Source organism: Fukomys damarensis, unplaced genomic scaffold (genome assembly GCF_012274545.1).
Source record: "Fukomys damarensis isolate Sample0158 unplaced genomic scaffold, DMR_v1.0_HiC HiC_scaffold_37, whole genome shotgun sequence".
In the NCBI taxonomy this organism is placed as follows: domain Eukaryota; kingdom Metazoa; phylum Chordata; class Mammalia; order Rodentia; family Bathyergidae; genus Fukomys; species Fukomys damarensis.
Genome location: NW_022900949.1, coordinates 978,236 through 997,068, shown reverse-complemented (window position 1 = coordinate 997,068; position 18,833 = coordinate 978,236). Strand labels below are relative to the sequence as shown.

The 18,833-nt window shown below is 55.0% G+C and overlaps 2 protein-coding genes across 6 annotated transcripts in view; one reads left to right on the top strand and one right to left on the bottom strand.

The window, feature by feature from the left end:
• Positions 1-958: 958 nt before the first annotated feature.
• On the bottom strand, positions 959-12,200 carry Calr3 (calreticulin 3). 3 transcript variants are annotated; one of them, XM_010644316.3, is made up of 10 exons: positions 12,132-12,200; positions 11,592-11,690; positions 9,692-9,895; positions 9,211-9,255; positions 7,876-7,970; positions 5,201-5,386; positions 2,765-2,872; positions 2,553-2,684; positions 2,269-2,361; positions 959-1,297 (listed from the first exon to the last, which is right to left on the bottom strand). In XM_010644316.3, the coding sequence occupies exons 1-10, from the start codon at positions 12,157-12,159 to the stop codon at positions 1,154-1,156; spliced, it is 1,134 nt and encodes a 377-aa protein (XP_010642618.1). In that variant the 5' UTR covers positions 12,160-12,200; the 3' UTR covers positions 959-1,153. The 3 variants fall into 3 exon arrangements, with proteins under 3 accessions (XP_010642618.1, XP_010642615.1, XP_010642616.1); XM_010644313.3 differs by lacking the exon at positions 12,132-12,200 and adding an exon at positions 11,766-11,958; XM_010644314.3 differs by lacking the exons at positions 9,211-9,255; positions 12,132-12,200 and adding an exon at positions 11,766-11,956.
• The window catches only part of CUNH19orf44 (chromosome unknown C19orf44 homolog), a 12,282-nt gene continuing 5,506 nt past the window's right edge, over positions 12,058-18,833 (top strand). Inside the window, exons 1-5 of one of the 3 annotated variants that reach the window (XM_033759497.1) lie at positions 12,058-12,253; positions 13,785-14,529; positions 17,803-17,950; positions 18,115-18,188; positions 18,492-18,522. In XM_033759497.1, the coding sequence (XP_033615388.1) occupies positions 13,843-14,529; positions 17,803-17,950; positions 18,115-18,188; positions 18,492-18,522 (940 nt within the window). In that variant the 5' untranslated portion in view covers positions 12,058-12,253; positions 13,785-13,842. The remainder of the gene's footprint in view (positions 12,254-13,784; positions 14,530-17,802; positions 17,951-18,114; positions 18,189-18,491; positions 18,523-18,833) is intronic. The other 2 variants (XM_033759496.1, XM_033759495.1) reach the window with 2 other exon arrangements.

Sequence of the window (18,833 nt, the reverse complement as noted above, 5' to 3'; positions counted from 1 at the left end):
AGTGCATATCATTTTCCCACCATGGTAAAGATGAAAAACCTAAAGTTGAACCCTTGTTGGTCAGGGAACGTCTGTACAAAGTAAGATTAAAGTCATTCTGCCGGTGAGTCACCCCTCAAGGGCTCAAGAGCTACATGTGAGCCGGGCGTGGGGGCGCACACCCGTCATCCCAACACTTGGGAGATTGAGGCAGGAGGAAATGCGAGTTCCAACCCAGCCTGGGCAAGTGAGTGACTTAGCAAGATCCTGTCTCAAATACATATATTTAAAAGGGCTGGGAATGCAGCTCAGTGTGAAGGGCCTGGACTCAGGCTCTAGTACTGGAAAGAAGAGTATCAAGTTATTTCAAAGAGAAATGTTAATCTGTGAAATGATCCTTAGAGTCATTTGGGAAAGTGAATCCCACCCTCTCTCACGGAGGACAGACAGCCACCGAGACATGGGTCACACGGTGGAAAAGCACGGAGGTCTTCCGAATGATCCGAGTATGAATGGGGCCCACAGGACCTTCAGGTGCCAGAGATGTCACATGAAGACGCCACCCTGAGGGGACTCAGAGCACGGCCAAAGGTGAGCGCGCAGGTTGCACACAGAGGCTCTTGGTTCCAGCCCCAGTGCCACAAGAAAAGAACTGGACGGCATGTGACAGAGCTGCATGTCTATTACTACTGACTTACAGCCAGAAGAAATTCAGCGTGCTCTTTCTCAAGACGCATTTTACCGACTTTTATTTTTTAAAAAGTGAGAGATTAAGAAGAGAATGCTGTGCCTTTGCTGTACAGATCCATAGAGGGAACCCTTCCAGGGCAGGTGTCTTTGGGGGAAAATGCGACCCACCCACCGAGGAGCCTGGGACAGTTTGCTTGTCCTTTTGGTGGGGAGTTCAGACAGGGTCTCCCTGCATAGTTCAGGCTGGCCTTAAACTCACTGTGTAGCCCAGGCTGGCCTTGAACTAGAGGTGACTCTCCTGCCTCAGCCTCCCGAGTGCTGAGACTATAGACATTATAGATGTGTGTGCCACCACGCCTGGCCCCAGCGGAGGCTTTTCAAGGGCACTGAACAAATGAGCACACAGAGGCTGAGTTCTGAACTGCTGATTCAAGTAGAATGGAGTTTTACCAGTCACCTCTGCCCTCTGCAGCAGTAGGGAGGACTACAGCTCGTTCTGCCTGGGAAACCCATGAAAGGGCCCCTGAGGCCTGTGGAACCTGCCCTCCAGCAGCTCATCCTCTTCCTCCTCACGGGCTCTAGTCACCTCCTCCTTGATCAGGATGTCGTCCATTTCCTTCTCTGGGCCCTGGAGGAAGAAGAGCACAGGCCAGGCAGCCCACGGTCACCTTGTACCGAGAGCACCTAAGGACAACAAGTCCATCCCCGGGGCTGCCAAGAGGTCCTGGGTTCCACCCCAGCTCTTTCCCAGAGCCTCCCAATGCCTCTTATGCAAGAAAGTGATCACATCCAAAGTCTGCGCCACAGTGCTTTGGTCAGCTTTCCATGACTGTGACAAAACACCTGAGGGAATCAATTCTGAGGAGCACCTGCCTTGCAGGAGCAAGCTTCCAAGTTAGATCCCAATCCCGTACCAAAAAAAAAAAAATTGTCCTGATTGTGGAGGTTTCAGCCCCATTGCCTGGGGCCCAACACCAGAAGCAGCTCCCCTCAAGGCAGCCAGGAAGCAGAGAGGAAGGCATTGACCTAACAGCCCTTTGAGAGACACCCCAGTGACCTCACTTCCTCCTCCCAGGCCCTGCCTCTTAAAGGTTCCACACCGAGGTTGGCTATCGAGCTGAGTGATCCCACGTCTACCCCCAATCTAAGCGATGATAAAGGAGATCTGACACACGGGGACAACAAGAGCAGACCGTGTGACACTGGAGGAGAGGTTAGCACGATGTGGCCACGACGCAGGGAACGCCAGGAGTGGATTGTGGTTTCCACAGCCTGCACCCATCTTGATTTCAGCCCAGTGGGAAGGATGTATCCCCTCCTGTGGCTGACTATGGACGGAACCCTCCAGAGTCACGAGCCGAAACCAGTCTTTCCTCCATTGGAGACCAGCTGCCCCAGTCTGGCTGTGGGATCCTCAGGGATGAACAGGGTATGCTCCTTGGGAAGCAAAGAGGCCCCTGAAAACCTCCTGTGCCGTAAGCCAATTGGAGGTTCCCCCATCAGGCTCCCAAGTGCTGTCCCACACCACACTCCGGTGTGGGAGTCATAAAAGTTGGAGAGTGCTAACAGGATAACAGGTCGTGCGTGCATCCTCTGTACCTTGGTTTGGCCCCAGGTGGCCTTCCCAAAATTCTCTGCATATTTCTCATCATCTGTGAGCAGGAAGTTGTCGAAGATTGTTCCCGACCTCACCTGCAGGGGAGAAGAAGAGGCCTTCACTGTTTTGGTTCAGGTTTTTTTTTTTTTTTTTTGACAGGGCCTCACCATGACTGACCTTGCAGTCCTCCTACCTGAGCCTCCCAGAGTCCTGGGGTGACACGCGCGTGTCACCACGCCTCACTAAACTCAGAGTTTAAAGTAAAGCCGAGTGAAAACCCAGTGACCTGCCACAGCTCCAGCCCGATGGCGCCGATGCTCTCGAATTCCGAGAGGTCGTACCGAGTCAGGTAGCCAGTACTTGGCATCTTTTCATGGAGCCAGAGGTCCTGATCCATTGCCTCTGGTTTCAGGCCATCCTGCAACAGCCAACCGTGGGTCACCCAGGGGACAGCGGGAGAGGACAGGCCCGGCACGTCGGGTGGGTGCGCGCACACACCTGGTAGGGTGGCTTCTGCAGCATGGGCCCCGGCCAGTCTCCGTCCAGCTCACTGTTCCAGTCGCTGGGCTTGCTGGCGCCGGCGTCCAGGAAGTGTTTCTCCCAGTCCTGCAGGGACACAGCCCGTCAGGCGCCGGGGTCTGGGAGCGGGATTCCCTGCCTCCCTCTTCTACTGCACAACTGTGGAGGGAAGCCGGGGCCTGCACTTGCCGCGCTGGTGAACGCAGGCTGGCCCGAGAGAAGCCCCGGACTCGTCGCCAGGTGCCGGGTCACAGGGAGGACCCGCGTCCCAACGCTGGCGCTGGGGGGCTGAAGGTGAAACACGGGTGGAAGGGAACCGCGGGAGATGCCACGTGTTAGCGGCCACTCCCCACGACGCATCTGTTCTTTCTGCCACGGTCACACGGACTGTGCCCACAGGAAGGGCAGCTGTGACGGGAAGATCTGCCGGGGGCCTGGTGGGTAGTGGGAGAACGCAGCGGTACCATCGAGCCCTTCGTACACAAGTGCAGACGCACAGGGACCCACTTCACAACGGTGTCCCCCGAAAAGCCACGCGTTTAAATCCTAACCCCCAGTGTGGTGGTGTGGCGAGCAGAGGCCTGCAGGGGGCGCCAGGGTTTGGATAAAGGTTCCCATGTTAAAACCTGCGGGGTAGCACAAGGACCTGAGTTCGATTCCCGTTACCCCCCCCAAAAAAAGCTGCGGAGGCGCTGGGACCTTAAGGAGGCAGGGCTTGGGGAGGAAGTGGGGTCACACGGGGCGTGGACAGGAGGGGATAGAAGGCCGCAGCTTCTCCTCCTGCCGGGTGAGCATCTCCCCCAGGGATGCTGTTAGTAGGCTGCCTGCCTCCTACTTCCCTGGTCTGAGAGCTCTGAGAGGAGATGAGCGCTGATGAACCTTTCCGGTCCCTGGAGCTGGTGACGCGGCAGTGATTACTGCATTGTCTCCGTGGGCGTGTGGGGCAGGGGGACCACCTGACTCCCAGGGGACCTGCACGAGTGAGGCCGCTGCCACCCTGTCCCTGGACTTCCAACCCCAAAAAAGGGTCTTTTTATTTTAAAATAACAAATACTTTTTTGTGGGGGATGTTCTGAGACAGGGTCTCACTACGTAGTTGAGACTGACCTGGAACTCACTATGTAGCCCAGGCTGGTCTTGAACTCACAGAGATCCTGCTGCCTCAGCCTCCTGAGTGCTGGGATGACAGGCGTGCGCCACCATGCCCGGCACCTTTTTTATTTTTTTTTGGAAACAGGGTCTCACTATGTAGCTCAGGCTGGCCTTGAACTTGTGGCGATCCTCCTGCCTCAGCCTTCCAAGTGTTGGAATTACAGGCGTGTGTGCAGGGACTGGAACCCGGCCTCATGCGTGCTAGCCAGTGCTCACCACTGAGTACAGTTCCATATGTAACAAATTTTAATAAATAATTTTTTCTGTGTGGCACCAGGGTCAAACTCTGGTCCTTGCGCTTGCAAGGCAGGCACCACAGCACTAAGCTAAATCCCCAGGCCCAAGTAATATATTTGTAAAAGTTCGGCCACACATTATCTTTTTATTAAGAAAGCACTGCTTAGGTCTGAGGTGTGGTGCTTGCTTATCATGCAGGAGGCCCTGGGCTCCATCCAACTTTAGCACACTGACAAAGTAAAAAAAAAAGAAAAAAAATTCATTTAAAAATCCTATCTGCCAGCCGAGTGTGGTGGTGCACTCCTGTAATTCCAGCACTCGGGAGGCTGAGGCAGGAGGATCACTGTGAGTTCGAGACCAGCCTGGGCTACACAGTGAATTCTTTTATTTTCCTTTTTTTTTTTTTTTTTTTGTAGTACCAGGGATCAAACTTGGATCCTTGTGCTTGTGAGGCAGGCAGCGTCACCACTGAGCTAAATCCCCAGCCCCACACAGTGAATTCTTGGTAGTCTCAACTACATAGTGAGACCCTGTCTCAAAAAAACAAACCAAAAAGAAAAATCCTATGTGCCAGGTGTGGGGAACACACCTGTAACCCCAGCACTTGGGAGGCTGAAGCAGGAGGATAGCCCAAGGGTTTGAGGCCACCTGTGCTACACAGTGAGTTCAAGGCCGGCCTGGACTACATAGCAAGACTCTGTCTCAAAAAACAAACAGGAGGGGGGTATTTGGCTCAGTGGCACCGCGCCCTCCTCATAAACCCAAGGTCCTGATTTCGATCCCCCCCACCAAAAAAAACCCAGAACAAAAACAAACCAGTAACAAAAATGAAACAAAACCCTATGCGTTCCCGTTCCCGTGTCAAATGTGAGAGAACCCTTCTGCAACATGTGGCCGCACGTGGCTGAGTGACTAGGCTGAGTGCTGCACTCTAGAGAGACAGCCACTGTCAGGAGACGTCTGTCCCCTTCCCGTGCAGCGATTGCGCAGCACCGGAGGCCCGAATCCCACGTCCCAGACACGCGCCTGGCCTGCTCCTGCTTTCGCCCGCTCCGAGCCTGGGGAAGCCACTGCCTGCTCGGTTTTCCTCAGCGACGTCAACTGCCAGTCATACTCGATGCTGCCCGATTCGATGGACCGGCCGTCGATCTTCACTTCGTAAGTCAGATCTGGCCTCAGGATCAGCGTGTAGAGGTGCGTGAAGCCGTCCACCTGCACGCAAGAGGGACAGAAGGTTCAGTGAAACCCTTGCAGGTCCACACAGGCCGTGTGAAGCTCGCACTCGGCAGTCTCATGGAGAAATGAGAAGAAAAGTCAGCCGTGGAGGCGCACGCCTGTGATCCCAGAACTCTGGAGGCTGAGGCAGGAGGGTCACTAAGACCTTCAAGGCCAGCCTGGGCTCCATAGTGAGGCCCTGCCTTGCAGAAAAACACAAAAACAAAACAGAAAACCAAAGGCAACAAAGTGACGTCTGCTCTGAACACACCTGCTTCCCAGGGAAGAGCATCCAGTGCACATCGCAGACAGGCAGGCCCCTCTGCCGGTCCTGGGAAGCCACAGGTCTGGGACACGAGAGAGTCAACAAACAGCCCAGCCTGCTCAACGGGACCCTAATGGGCACTGCAGTGGCTTCCTGTCCTTGGAAAAGCCAAACTGGGCTCTGGAGCTGTGGGCAGTGGTCTCTTCTGTCCCACCTGTGTGATGCAGGGTACAGCTGCTGCCCTCACACCAGCCAGAGCCACTTCCCAGGCTGGCCTCAGACTCTCGGTAATCCTCCTGCCTCAGCCTTCTGAGTGCTGTGATGACAGGCGTGCAGCACCACACCTGGCTCAGGTTTTTTTATTTGCAACACTGAGCTGCATCTCTGGCTCTTTTTAAAAAATTCTAAGACAGGGTCTCTCTAGGAACCTGCCACCCTTTTGCCTTGGTCTCCTCTCTAGGTAAATGTCACCATGCCTAGCTCCTCCTCTCCTTGTTTTTGAGACAGGGTCTCACTATGCAGTTCAGGCTGGCCTTGAACTCACTATGCAGCCCATGCTGGCCTCAGACTTGTGGTGATCCTCCTGCCTCAGCCTCCCTAGTGCTGGGATCACACACCTGGCTGCCCTTTTTCAATTTATAAGTTGGGGTCCATCACCCCAGGTTGTTGGCCTCCTGGGTGCTGACATCCTGTCCCACGTATGTGCAGAAGCTTCCAAACCCGGTGTCTGCCACCCCCACCACCGGTCTGCACTTCAGACTCAGCATCCAGCAATGTCCTGGACTCCCAGCCCTTCCTGGCCTGCAGTCCCTTTCCAGTGCCTGGTGGTGCTGTTTGCGGCCATCGACAGCATCCTGGCTCTCGAATTCCACACATTGCAGTGCCCACGAATTCTGATTTTTTTTTTTTTTTTCTGTCTGCAGTGCTGGGCTGGGACCCTGGCCTCACCACAGAGCCACACCTGGACTTCGCCCTCTCCTGGGATCTGCACCCATAGCGCCTCAGCCTCAGAGCCTCCTGTCCCCTCTCACCACCTCCACGTCCCACCTCTGAACAGCCAGGGCTTCTCTTTGTTTGTCCCTTGTTTTTAGACAGGGTCTCGCTATGGAGCCCGAGCTGGCCCTGAATTTACGACCATCCTGCCTCAGCCTTCCAGGTGCTGGGATCACAGGTCAGCAGCTTTTATTAACAGGCAGGTGACCTCCCATCCCAGGAAAGTGTTGCAGTCGGTTGCCCCTGTGGGTGACACAGCTGTCCTCCGAGGCCCCAGTGGCGGGCCCTGTGGCAGCACGAGTCTGGGCCATCACGGCCCAGGGCCTGCGACCTTGGGGACCTCGTCCTGGCTGCTGTGACCAGCTCTGCAGCACCTGTGTGTCCAGAACCGATCAGGACCAGCTGTGCAGACGCACGGACAAGCACAAGGTTGCCGTTGCCCCACGGGCTGGGGTATTGGGCCAACCACAGTGTGCAGCGGGACCCACTGATCCTTTAAAGCCCTTCTTTGCCAGGAGTGGTGGTGCTGCCTGTAACCTGGCGTACTGTAGACTGAGGCAGGAGAGTTCCAAGTTCAAACCAGTCTGGGCAATTTGGTGACTTTAGTGAGATCCTGCTTCAAATGGAAAAACACAAAAGGACTGGAATGTAGCTCAGTGTGAAAGCTCTGGGTTCAATCCCTAGTACCAAGAACAAAAATGTTTTTCCATGGGCTTCCAGAGTAAAACAGCAGGAGACAGGCATGGTGGTGCATGTCTACAATCCCAGCACCTGGGAGGCAGGCAGCAGAACCACTGAGCTAAATCCCCAGCCCACAAAAAGGAAGTCTTGCCACGTATGTGCTGGGGTCTGAGGGTTGTGTGATTTCCCCAGAATGCTCTTCCGCACAGTGCCACCGTGCATGGGATGGTGACAGAGGCCTCTGCCAGGTGGGTGGGTATTCCGACAGCAGAGCGGCAGCAGCCCAGCTGCCCTGGGCTCAGTCACCTTGGCACAGCCAGCTCTCCCACGAGTCACAGGCAAGAGTGAGTACCAGCTGGGCACCGTGTGGCACCCCCTGCCCAGCTGCCCAGGAGGCTGAGTCAGGAGGAGCCCAGGAGTCTGAGGCCAGGCCTGGGGAATGTAGGGAGTCTCCATCTCAGAAAAAAAAGTGGGGGAGAAATGAAGGAAGGAAAGAGAAGAAAAAAAAAAAAGAAGCAATCACTCCTCTGAATAGGAGAGCAGTTACCTTACACTTGATGAATTTCTTGTTTGCGTGATACTCATTCTTGAATTGTAAAATAACATGAACTTTCTTGAGATCAAATCCACAGATATCCGGCCCTACAAACACGAAGCAGCCATCAGCACCCCTTCCCCGGCTCCACCACAGACGACCCGCCCGCTGGCCTCAAGTGTGCTGCAGACCCTTGTCGGGTCCTCCTCTGGCCTCTGCCCGGCCCCACATTAGGAGGGGGCAGGCCTGATGCCACCTGGGCGGCCCCTAGGCCTGGTTGCGTGTTCCAAGGGCACAGGGAGGCACCGCTGCCCTAGGAGAGAGGAGGTGCTGCCTGGGCCTCCTGCGGCTGCTCTGCCCAGGGAGCGACAGTGAATGGGTAGAAATCACTTACCTCTGTCTGACAGAGTACACGTCAGCACCGCGTGTGTGTGTGTGTGTGTGTGTGTGTGTGTGTGTGTGTTTTAAGTTTTTTCAGAACCGCGGATGGAAGCCAAGGCCTCGGCACTGAGCTACATCCCCAATCCCCTTTTTTCTTTTTAAAGTTGAGACAGGGTCTGGCTAAGTTGCTAAGTTGTCTGGGCTGGGCTCAAACTTGCCACCCTCCTGCCTCAGCCTCCCAGAGTGCTAGGATGATGGGTGTGTGCCACCAAGCCTATCCTGTCCTTAATGATAAATCCAGATTGCAGGCATGAGACAGATTATGATCAGGATACAGGCTCTGATTGGTGGTACAATCTAGAGTTCCATTCAAAATTTAAGGGCTCTGTGTGTGTGTGTGTGTGTGTGTGTGTGTGTGTGGTGTTTTCTTCTGCAGTATGGGGATGGAGCCCATGAATTCCAGGCAAGCGCTCACCACTAAGCTGCACACCTAACCCTATGGTGGTTGTTTTATTGAGACAAGATTTTGCTATACAGCCCAGGCTGGCCTGGAACTCCCTGTGATCCTCCTGTCTCAGCCTCCTGACTGCTGGGATGATGAGCAAGTGACACCACTCCCAGTGCTGAGTGTTAAATTGGTACTTACAGCAGACAGGTGTGGTGGTGCACATCTGTCATCCCAGCACTGGGGAGGCTGAGGCTGGAGGATCTTGGAGAGGTCGAAGCCAGCCTAGGCTACCCTGTCTCAAAAATGAGATCCTACCTCAAAAGACCAAAAGAAATTCTGCCTGGGGACTTGGCAGACGTGGCGCTGGGCTGACCTGACTCTAGGCCACAGCCTTGGCTTCCTTCTCTATAAGCAGGTCCTAGGGTGACACGAGGCCCATGTGGGAAGCCCCCCTGGATGTGTTTTTCCTCTCCCTCCTCAGCGCCCCATAGACCAGAGGCCAGAGCTGAGCCACCCACCTGGGCAGAGCTGCTGGAGCACATGGAGTTCACTGTGGGTTAGAACTGCAGAAACATTTTAAATATTAATTTTTTTATTGCAGTACTGGGGATGGAGCCCAGGGCCTTGGCACTGAGCTATGTCCCCAGCCCTTTTTATTTTTTCAGACAGGGTCGCACTAAGTTGTGAAATTGCTTAAGTTGGGCTTACCCCTGTGATCCTCCTGCTTCAGCCTCCCTCCCAGGGTGCTGGGATCCCAGGTGCGGCCACCAGGCCCATTTTCTGAGTGTCACGTTGGCCTTGAAAACACTTAAGGGCCGGAGTGTTGGCCTAACCTGGCCCAGGCCCCGGGTTCAACCCCGACTCTGGGCCCCGACAGTTTCAGATTTGAGAGTGCGCTGGGTGTCAGGTTCAGGTTAGGACGTCCGGCTGCATGGGGTAGAGGGAACAGCGTGGACACCAGGGGTCGGGGCCCTCACTGCCGGGCCTGGCTGTGCTCACCGAACATGATGTAGTACGGGGACTTGGCGTTCAGGCCCCTCTGGTCCAGGTCGGCCGGGAAGACCTTCACGTAGCCGCCGCCGCAGTCCATCTTCTGCTCGTGCTTTACCGTGTACTGCAGCACCAGCGTCTGGCCCTTGTTGCTGAACGGCCGGAAGCGAGCAGAGATGGCGTAGAAGTGGCTGTTCTGCGTGGTCTGCAGACCTGCAGGCGGAGGGGTCCCGGGATTGGTACATTGTCTTTGTTGTTTCTTTGTTTGTTTTAACCAAGATCTCACTGTGTGGTCCAGGCTGGCCTGGAACTCACAGTGATCCTCCTGCTTCGGCCTCCCAAGTGCTAGGATTAAACACCGGTCCTTTTGCCCTCCACAGCAGAAGTCCGGACCACTTGCTATGACCCGCTGCTTACTGCACAGCGCCCACCCCTCCCGGCTCTCCTCCACACAGTTCGACCCTCACACCGCATGTTCTGTGCTTCAGAGCGCGCCAGCTGAGCGTGCTGCAGTGGTGCTGGGGCTGGGATCCAGCACTCGTGCATGCTGGGTAAGGGTTTGCCGCTGTACTGCACGCCCAGCCCTCTTTAAAATTTTATTTTTACCCAGGGTGCTCACCTGCAATCTTAGAGGAGGATCGCAAGTTCGATTCCCACCCAGGCAACTGAGCAAGACCAGGCGGCACACTCAGTGCTAGTGAGCCCTCAGGTTGATTCCCAGTACTAAATGAACAAAATAAAACCTTATTTTTGAGACAACGACTTGCTAAATTGTCCAGGATGGCCTCCGACCTGTGCTCCTCCAGGCCTGGGGGACAAATTTGTTCTTGTTAAATTTGGGCATTCCTGGCTGGGTGTGGTAGTGCACGCCTATGATCCCAGCACTCGGGAGGCTGAGGCAGGAGGATCGTCTCACATTCGAGGCCGGCCTGGGCTACAGTCATGAGGTCACGATGGAGGGGGCGTGGAAGGACAGTGAAGAGAAACTGGCTGAGGGGATTTGCGCTCCTCCTGCCCCTCAGCCCCCAGAGTGCCCACCCAGCTGCCTTTGGATTCTCGACAGGAGCCGTTCTTCTTGGGGACACACGGACTCTCAACAATTTTGATTTGCGTTTCCCTAAAGATAGTGGAACACTTTTTCATGTACTTATTGGCCATTTGTATTTCTTTTGAGAAGTGTCCGTTGAATTCATTTGCCCGTTTATTCATTGGGCTATTTTCTTGGAGAGTTTTTGATGTATTTTGGAGTTCTTCATATATACTTGATATTATTAATTCGGTGTCAAAAGCAAAGCTAGCAAAGGTTTTCTCCCATTCTATAATTCTCGTCACTGTTTTTCTTCATGCCACAGAAGTGTTGTGGTTTGTTTGTTCCTAGGGACAGAACCAGGGCTTTCTTACTGCACCTCATCTTGACCCTTTTATTCGATACAGGGTCTCGCGAGATCACTAAGTTGCCTGAGCCCGGCTCAGACTTGAGGAGGTGAGGCCTGTGGTCCCCAGACTCCTCTGACTGAGTACCTATGGACAACCTGGGAAGAGCAGAGAAAGAAGAAAACAAAACACAAAGCAAAGAAAATCCTGTTTGTGTCTTGGTGGCCTCCCTGAGAAACAGCGAGGGGTGCTGGGGATGTGTCTTACATGCGTTCAAAGTGTGCTCTGTGCCTGTAATCGCAGCACTGAGGGAGGCTGAGGCAGGAGGATCTCAAGTTCGAGTCCCTGGGTAATTTAGCGGCTCTGTCTGAAGACAGATATGGGTACGGGGGTGGGTAGTGCCGGCAAGATGCTCTGCGGTAGGGGGCCCGTGGGCTCGGGCTCGATGCCAGTACCGCTGAAATAAAACATGAATGAATGCATGCGTGCTGTGGTGATATAGCCCTGGCTCGGCTTCTCCGGAGTCTACACTGACCTTTGTCCTTCTCTTTGTGACCATAAAACTTCCCCGACGACAGTCGGAAGTGGCCGAGACGGGAGTCGTTGGACGGCACCCAGCGGTTCCTCCAGCGCTCTGCGGGGACAACACCGGTCAGAGCACCGAGGGCAAATGCGGGGGTGGGGCGGGGACCCAGGTGTCGCCCATCACCTCCGTCCAGAAATTCCTCCTGGAAGAACACAGTGGCCAGCGCCACGCGGAGCGCGCACAAGGCCCAGAGCGATACGCGAACCCACGCCATCGGGATCGGGGCGCTCCAGTAAAGCCCCTTTGCGCCCAGCGGTCTGTGGAGCGAGCCGGGACGTCCAAAAACTACAACTCCCGTGACGCCTCGCGATTATGACATGGATCGCTATGGCACACGCCCCCCCCCCGGTCCTCGCGCGGTGCATGCCGGGGCCGCCCTGAAACTACAAGTCCCGTGACTCCTCGCGATTATGACCGAAGAGACCATTGGCGAGAGACTCTCTGGGAGCGCCCTGAGCTACTACCCCCATGATGTGCCGCGATTGTTACCTGAAGCGCCATTGGTCCCCGGGGCCATACGGACGCAGGAAGATGTAGTCGCTTCCTCCCTGGCGCGGTTGCCGGGGCAACGGTACCCCGAGACCGGAATTCGAGGCTGCGATCCATTCAGGGTAGGATGCTTGGGAGGAGGACGAGGTCCGGTCGGGATCCGGGCCTAAGAGGGCCTGCGGGAGGGCGGCCCGCGCCTCAGTTTCCTCATTGTTTCAGGGACGGGGAGAAGACCCAGACCGACTGAGGGGCGCCGCGTGTCAGTGTCATTTGTGTAATTTCAACAGCTTCTTTGCTGTTCTTTTACCTGTCCCGCTCCCCGCTCTCTTGTAAGCGTAGGATTCCCTTATTTTTGGTGAATTTACAAACGCGCTTGGATCTCGACGATCCAGCGTGGAACTTTCCCGCCACCGAGGGGATGAGCCTGTCCCCGCGTCCCTTGCTTCCTGAGCTGTCTAGAGACACATACGCATGCACGTTTTCTTTCTTTCTTTTTAATCTTTAAAGAGTTTTTTTACTGGGGTTGAACCCAGGGTGTTGTACTGAGCTACATTCGCAGTCCCTTTTTACGGTTTCTAGTTTGAGACAGGGTCTCGCTGAGCTCAGATGCCTCAGCCCCCCGGAGTGCTAGGGTGACAGTCCTTGGCCACCTGGCCTGGCTAAAGTCTTTGTCACTCTCTGAAAGCTTGGCAGATGACTCGTGAGTGACCTCCCGCTCTGTGCACAGTGAGGGTTACTGCGGTTCCTCAGAGAAGCCCTCACTCATGCCAGGGCACAGAGTAAGGGGACCTGGGAGAAGGCGGAGGCAACAGGGGCGGTTAAAAAGAGCCAGATACCCCGGGGTGCTCTGCACTACGTTGTTACTTTGTGTCGGAAATGAAAGACTTTAGTGAACAAATGAAGGTCAATTTCCGTAAAAAAAAAAATCCAGATGCTATATACCAGCCCCTCTAGAAGAGTGTATGTTTTAAATATTTTACTCTGAATGTTGCATGGTTGCAGTCCAGAGTAATCACTCCTCCCCAGGAGTCGGCACACGGACAGAACAGGTCTTCATTCTCCTCGCTTGCTCTCTCCCTCCTCTCTCTGCCCACACTGTGATTACTGTATATCACAAACACGCACTAATAAAATAATTCTTTTTCAGATAGGGTCTCACTATGCCATTCAGGCTGACCTTGAATTCACTGTATAGTACAGGCTGGCCTCATACTAGCAATCCTCCTGCCTCAGCCTCCCAAGTGTTGGGATTACAGGCATATGCTACCACTCCCAGCCAATAAAAGAAAAATTTAAAAAAATTTACAGGGATTTCAAAATTTGAAAAGATGAACAAAGCTGGGTGGGTGTGGTGTCGCATGCCTGTAATCTCAGTACTCTCGGAAGGCTAAGGCAGGAGGATCTCAAGTCGCCTAGATTACCTAGCATGACCCTGCCTCAAAGAACGAAACAAAACCAACAAAGTAAAAAATAGGCCCCAGCCCCCAGCCCGGCCAGAATAAATGGGAATTGGCAGTCTGGTTTCAGCTGGGCCTCCGCAGACGCTAGCTGTGCTGAGAGCTGAGTGCGCACTGTGGTCTCGATTTGGGGCCCTGGGGTGCACGCTACCAACCTCAGGTTTCCTTCCGATGCACTGTCTTCTTTTGTCCCTAGGCTGGCATCTGTGAGGAAAAGCAGCTGCGGTGCCTTTGCCTCCAGTGAGCCTCCTTGGATGGAGGGCATGGGAGACCCAATCTTGCACAGACGCCCTGCCCAGGCAGCCCCTACGGCTAGCAGGTTCATAAAGCGAGACCAAAGCAGGGGTGTGAAGCTCTTCAGCGCCCCAGAGCCTTCGGGCCAGGGGAGGGGGCCCTGGCTGAGCTCGGGCGGGTCCCCCGCCACCGCCCTGGCCACCAACACCGCCATGGCTACTGGGTCACGGGTCCGGGCCAGTGCAGTGCTCCGGAAGGTGGCCCAGATGGAAAGCAAGATCCTGAGCCGGGCGAAGGCATGTGCAACACAGCGGGACACGGAGTCAGACCCCAAGAAGGGAGAGGACGTGGCCCACGGGGGCACTAACAAGCCCCTGTCACGGGAGGTGCCGGGGACCTTCCAGACACGAGCCCGTGAGGCCTCCACGGCTGAGAGCCCAGCGCCAGGTGCGGAGGGCAGGAGATTCCTGAAGACCAAGGGACCGGCTGTGGGGGACAGGGCTCCAGACACTCAGCGTGGCACGGAGGGGATGCCGCGCGTGTCCCGGCGAGGGGGCCCAGCCAGGAAGCTGAATTCTCGGGACAGTGATGAAGAGGAGATGCAAGTCTTGCTGGGGAGCCTGGCGGAGCCTTCCAGAGAAGCGAGCGGCCAGCTGGGGCTGCCTGGCAGTAAGGTCAGCCAGCCGGGACCTACAGCAACGCCCTCGGTAAGGCTTCACCTTGTGTTTTTGTTGTTTGTCGGTTTGTTTTTGGTGTTTTGAGACAGGACGTAGCCCAGGCTGGCCTCCAACTTGTGGTGATCCTCCTGCCTGAGCCTCCTGAGTGCTGGGATGACAGGCGTGACCACCACACCCAGATCCACAACCTCCTCTTCAGGCTCAATTACATGGTTAGAGTAGCCCAGAGAACTCCGGGTTACACTTCCTGACGTCACTGGTTTATTATAAAGCGTGTTTTATCTTGTGCAGTGCTGGGAATGGAACCCAGGACCTTGCACATACTAGGCATACATTCATCACTGGGCTGCACACCGAGCAGAGGACATTTTAAAGGACACAGAAAGATAGGTGGAGAGGTCCCCAGGTCAGGGCCTTGAGTTGGAGCAGGGTGCCCTGCCCTCTTGGCACTCAGTGGGTTCTGCCACCTTCTGGAAAGGTGAGCGAAGGACTCATGGAGGCTTCCTTATGCTGTCATGTGGAAGCATGATTAGCCAAGCGTGGTAGCACAGGCCTACAATCCCAGCACTCAGGGAGGCTGGGGCAGGAGGATCACAAGTCCAAGCCTCAGCTTGGTACCTTAGCGACTCAGCCAGACCCTGACTCAAAGATTAAAAAGAGGGCTGGAGATGCAGCTCAGGGCAAAAGGCCCTGGGTTCCATTCCTAGCACTATGAAATAGATTAATACATTAGTGATAAAGATAGGAACCTAATTAGACATAAGGCTCCTAGGCGGAGCTGCAAGGCTGACAGGCGGGCTGGGTGGGGCAGTGTGTCCCCCTGGGTGAGGGAGAAGATCTGGGACAAGAATTCTTCCTTTCCGGGCTGGGGATTTAACTCAGTTGTTCCGCCACATGCCTCGCAAGTGCAAGGACCTCCTGAGTTTGATCCCTGGTACAAAAAAAAAAAAAGAATTCCTCCTTCCAGCCACACCCTAGGGACCACTTCCAGCCAGGCCTGTCTGCACACCCAGACCCTGGGCCTGGCTCAGATCTAAACCATATTGCTCTTGCCCTGGCCCCCAGAAGACTCATGTGCATCTCCATACAGAATGCACTTAGCCCATCTCTGAGCTTTGCCAGGTTCTCAACCATCCAGCACTGCCAAAAAGTCCAAGTTCCATCTCCTCCGAGACCCACGGCCGACATGGCTGAGCGCCTGCCCTGGACAGTGGGGAAGTTAAATACCGTCCTACACAAGAGCTGCAGGGCACAGCTCCCGGTCCAAAAGGAGGAATAGGTGGATAGAAAGGAGTGGAACCAAGCAAGACCAGGACCATGGGGCAAGCATTACACCCTGCAGCTCCATGTCCAGGGCCTGGGCAAGCTGTGGGGAGATAGGAGCTGCGGTGGCCCTGGTGGCCCTGGCCCCTGGCACTGCCAGTTTGCAGCCCTCGTGGCTTCTCTTAGGGTAGCTTTGCTTGTGGCCAGTGTCTTTCCTTAGCCACTCCCCACTTCTCCAAACTTCTGGGGTCTGCACTGCACCTTCAGCTTCAGACGCTGCCTTCTCTTGGGCCTGCTTCCCGGCCGCCTTCTGAAATCCGGATGGAAGCCTCCCTGACCGCACAATGCTTGCATTCTGCATGTACCGAAACCAGTGCCACATGGATAACACCGAGGTCTGCTGCCAGCTGGAGCAGTAGCCAGACCCCCTTGGACCATGTTTGCAGAGGCCTCTGGAGGCCTGGGTGGATGAACTCAGGGGAATCCTTCCCTGGTTGGCCCTGAATAGGATGTCCTGGGGCTCTCTTCTCAAAGCAAAACTTCAAATTTCAAATTTTCTAGTTTTCTTTCTGTCTTTTTTTCTGGTACCAGGGTTTGAATTCAGGACCTTGTGTTTGCAAGGCAGGTGCAGCACCACTGAGCTAAATCCCTGGCCCAAATTTTCTAATTTTCAAATTTAACCTTTTCTACTCTTTATCCTCCAAAGGGTAGAGTCTGACCAATTCCTGAGGTACCTTCAAGCCATTTTTCTGATTGTCCTGATGCAAAGTACTTGGATTCTTTTTAATGTTAATCTTTTCAACCATCATGTTCTTTTTCTTTTGGTACCGAGATCAAACTCAGGACCTTGCACTTGCAAAGCAGGTTCCACTGTGCAAAATCCCTGGCAACAGTCATGTTCTTAAAGGCCTCAACTTTCCAGGTGCTTGTTCTCTGATGAAATGGCAAACTTCAGATCATTCAGCTCTGCTTCTATATCTATCTACTTCTTTAGGTTTTTGAGATAGGGTCTCACTCTGTATTTCAGGTTGGCCTTAAACTCACTATGTAGCCCCAGCTGACCTCAAACTCAAAATGATCGTCCTGCCTCAGCCTCTCCAGTGCTGAGATCACAAGCATGTGCCACCACACCCAGCTTAGCTCTGCTTTTTTCTCCTGATTTTCACAGTAGTTCTGGCTACAAGCAGCCAGGAGCACCCATGGCACAGCTTGAACATTGGGGTGCCTTGAAATTTCCTCTACCATATCAATTTGTGCACCAGGTTTAAATTCATCCTCATATAGTCTTAGGACTGGGGCAAAATGTGGACCACACACATGGCCTCTCGTCTGTCCATTTGCCAGTATAACCCTTCCCATCTGAAACCTCCTGAGCCTGGCCTTTACTGTGCACATTCCTATCAGCATTCTGGTCTTCTGAGCTCAACCAGAATCTCCAATAAAGCTTGGCTTAAGGCTTTCTAGGGCTGCTTCTCCAGGCAGGATCTCCAAACCTTCCCCAATACCACATGCAAATAAGTGCCAAAAGCTTCTAAGCCAGCCGATAGGTGACTGACTCAGCCATAACCTATTTCTAGCACCATTTTTCTCTATCAGTCAGCTTTTCCATTTTGGGGACAAAATACCCAACACCTACAACTTACAGGAGGAGAAGTTTATTTGTCGCAGTTTCCAGTGGGTTCAGTCCATGGTTAGCTGGATCCGAGGCAGAAGCAGGTATGGCAGAGGGCCTGAGTGGAGGAAGGGTGCTCACCCTGTGGTAGGCAAGAAGCAGAGGGAGGAGCCGGGGACCCTCCCGGGTCACGCCCGCAACCCACCCTCATCCAGGCTCCAAGTCCAAACACCATTTCAGAGCTGAACCCTGACACCCCACATACTTAGGCTACGACGAGCTCAATCATTTCTCCCTTTTTGTTTTCACCCAAGTAGGATCAGATCCTGGCTCAGCAGAGTTCTTCCCGGTGTGAAGCCTGCTCAAAAGCTGAGCCCGCCGGCCTCAGGGTCAGCGTCCAGGGTCCTCACAGAGTCCTCTCCCCACAGACCCACGCCCCCCGCATGGTGTCACTCTCCACCTCGGGCACCTCGGCCGAGTCGGCGTCCTGCACCGCGGTGCCCAGCCCGCTCGCCTGCTCCCCGCGGAGGAGTGCCATGGGGCCCGACGACAGCGATGGCGACAGCAGCCTCACCGGTACTGTGTTGTCCCCGGCAGGAAGAGCAGGTGGTCACCCGACAGCCACTCGGGGAACAAGGGGCCGGCCTGTGTGGGCCTCTGAGCACAGCGCGTAGCTTCCAGCCTTTCTAAACATGTAGTGAGAACGCAGTTCAACTGGGAAATTCATCATTCATTTACAGATTTTAGGATCAATATTTTGTCACTTGAGGATCTGGCTCCAGCCGTCAGTGAGAAATCAGACTTGGAACGGAAAGTAAGTACTGCCCTTTCCTCCCTTCCCTGTCTCCCCTTCCATCCTTTTGCTCTGGTGCCGGAGCTGGAAGCAGCCCTCAGGTGTGCCAGGCACGCTCTCACCCTGAGCTACACCCCACACAACAGGGTCTCTGCATTACCAAGCCGCCTGGGCTGGGATTGCACTTGTGATCCTCCTGCCTCAGCCTCCGAGTGCTGGGATCACGGGCACGCTCCACCTTGTTGGCCTGGGTGTGGCACCTGCTGCATGCTCGTCTCCCGTCTCCCAAGCCACCTTCCTGTCCCTCTGTCGCCCTACACTCAGGGAGCCGGTGCCAGCGGAGAGAAGCCCTCAGGCAGCAGCCTTGCGGCCCAGGCAGCTGCTCCTGCTCAGCTGGGAGGGCCAGGGCGTCCCCAGCCGCAGAGCCTGGCATCTCAGAGTGCGGCCACCTCTGGGGCTGGAGACGAGGGTGTCCCCACCGAGAGCGAGGACACGGAGGGCCTGGGTGGCAGCGGGTCCAGCGGCAGGCCGTGCTCTGAGGTGAGCACTGTATACTCGGGGGACTTCGAACGCTCACCTGGCGCCTCCGAGGATGCTCCCGACGGAACACTGGACACCGTGTCCTCCAGGACAGGGACAGTGCTCCTCCCCAGACCACCCTCGTCC

What these genes read in the sequence shown, in the direction of transcription:
- Calr3 (XM_010644313.3), bottom strand. Translation starts at nt 11,856, where the DNA reads ATGGCGTGGGTTCGCGTATCGCTCTGGGCCTTGTGCGCGCTCCGCGTG. An exon ending in TGCAGAAGCCACCCTACCAG is followed by an intron (nt 2,685 to 2,764) that starts GTGTGTGCGCGC and finishes TGGCTGTTGCAG; the next exon opens with GATGGCCTGAAACCAGAGGC. An exon ending in CCACCTGGGGCCAAACCAAG is followed by an intron (nt 1,298 to 2,268) that starts GTACAGAGGATG and finishes TTCTTCCTCCAG; the next exon opens with GGCCCAGAGAAGGAAATGGA.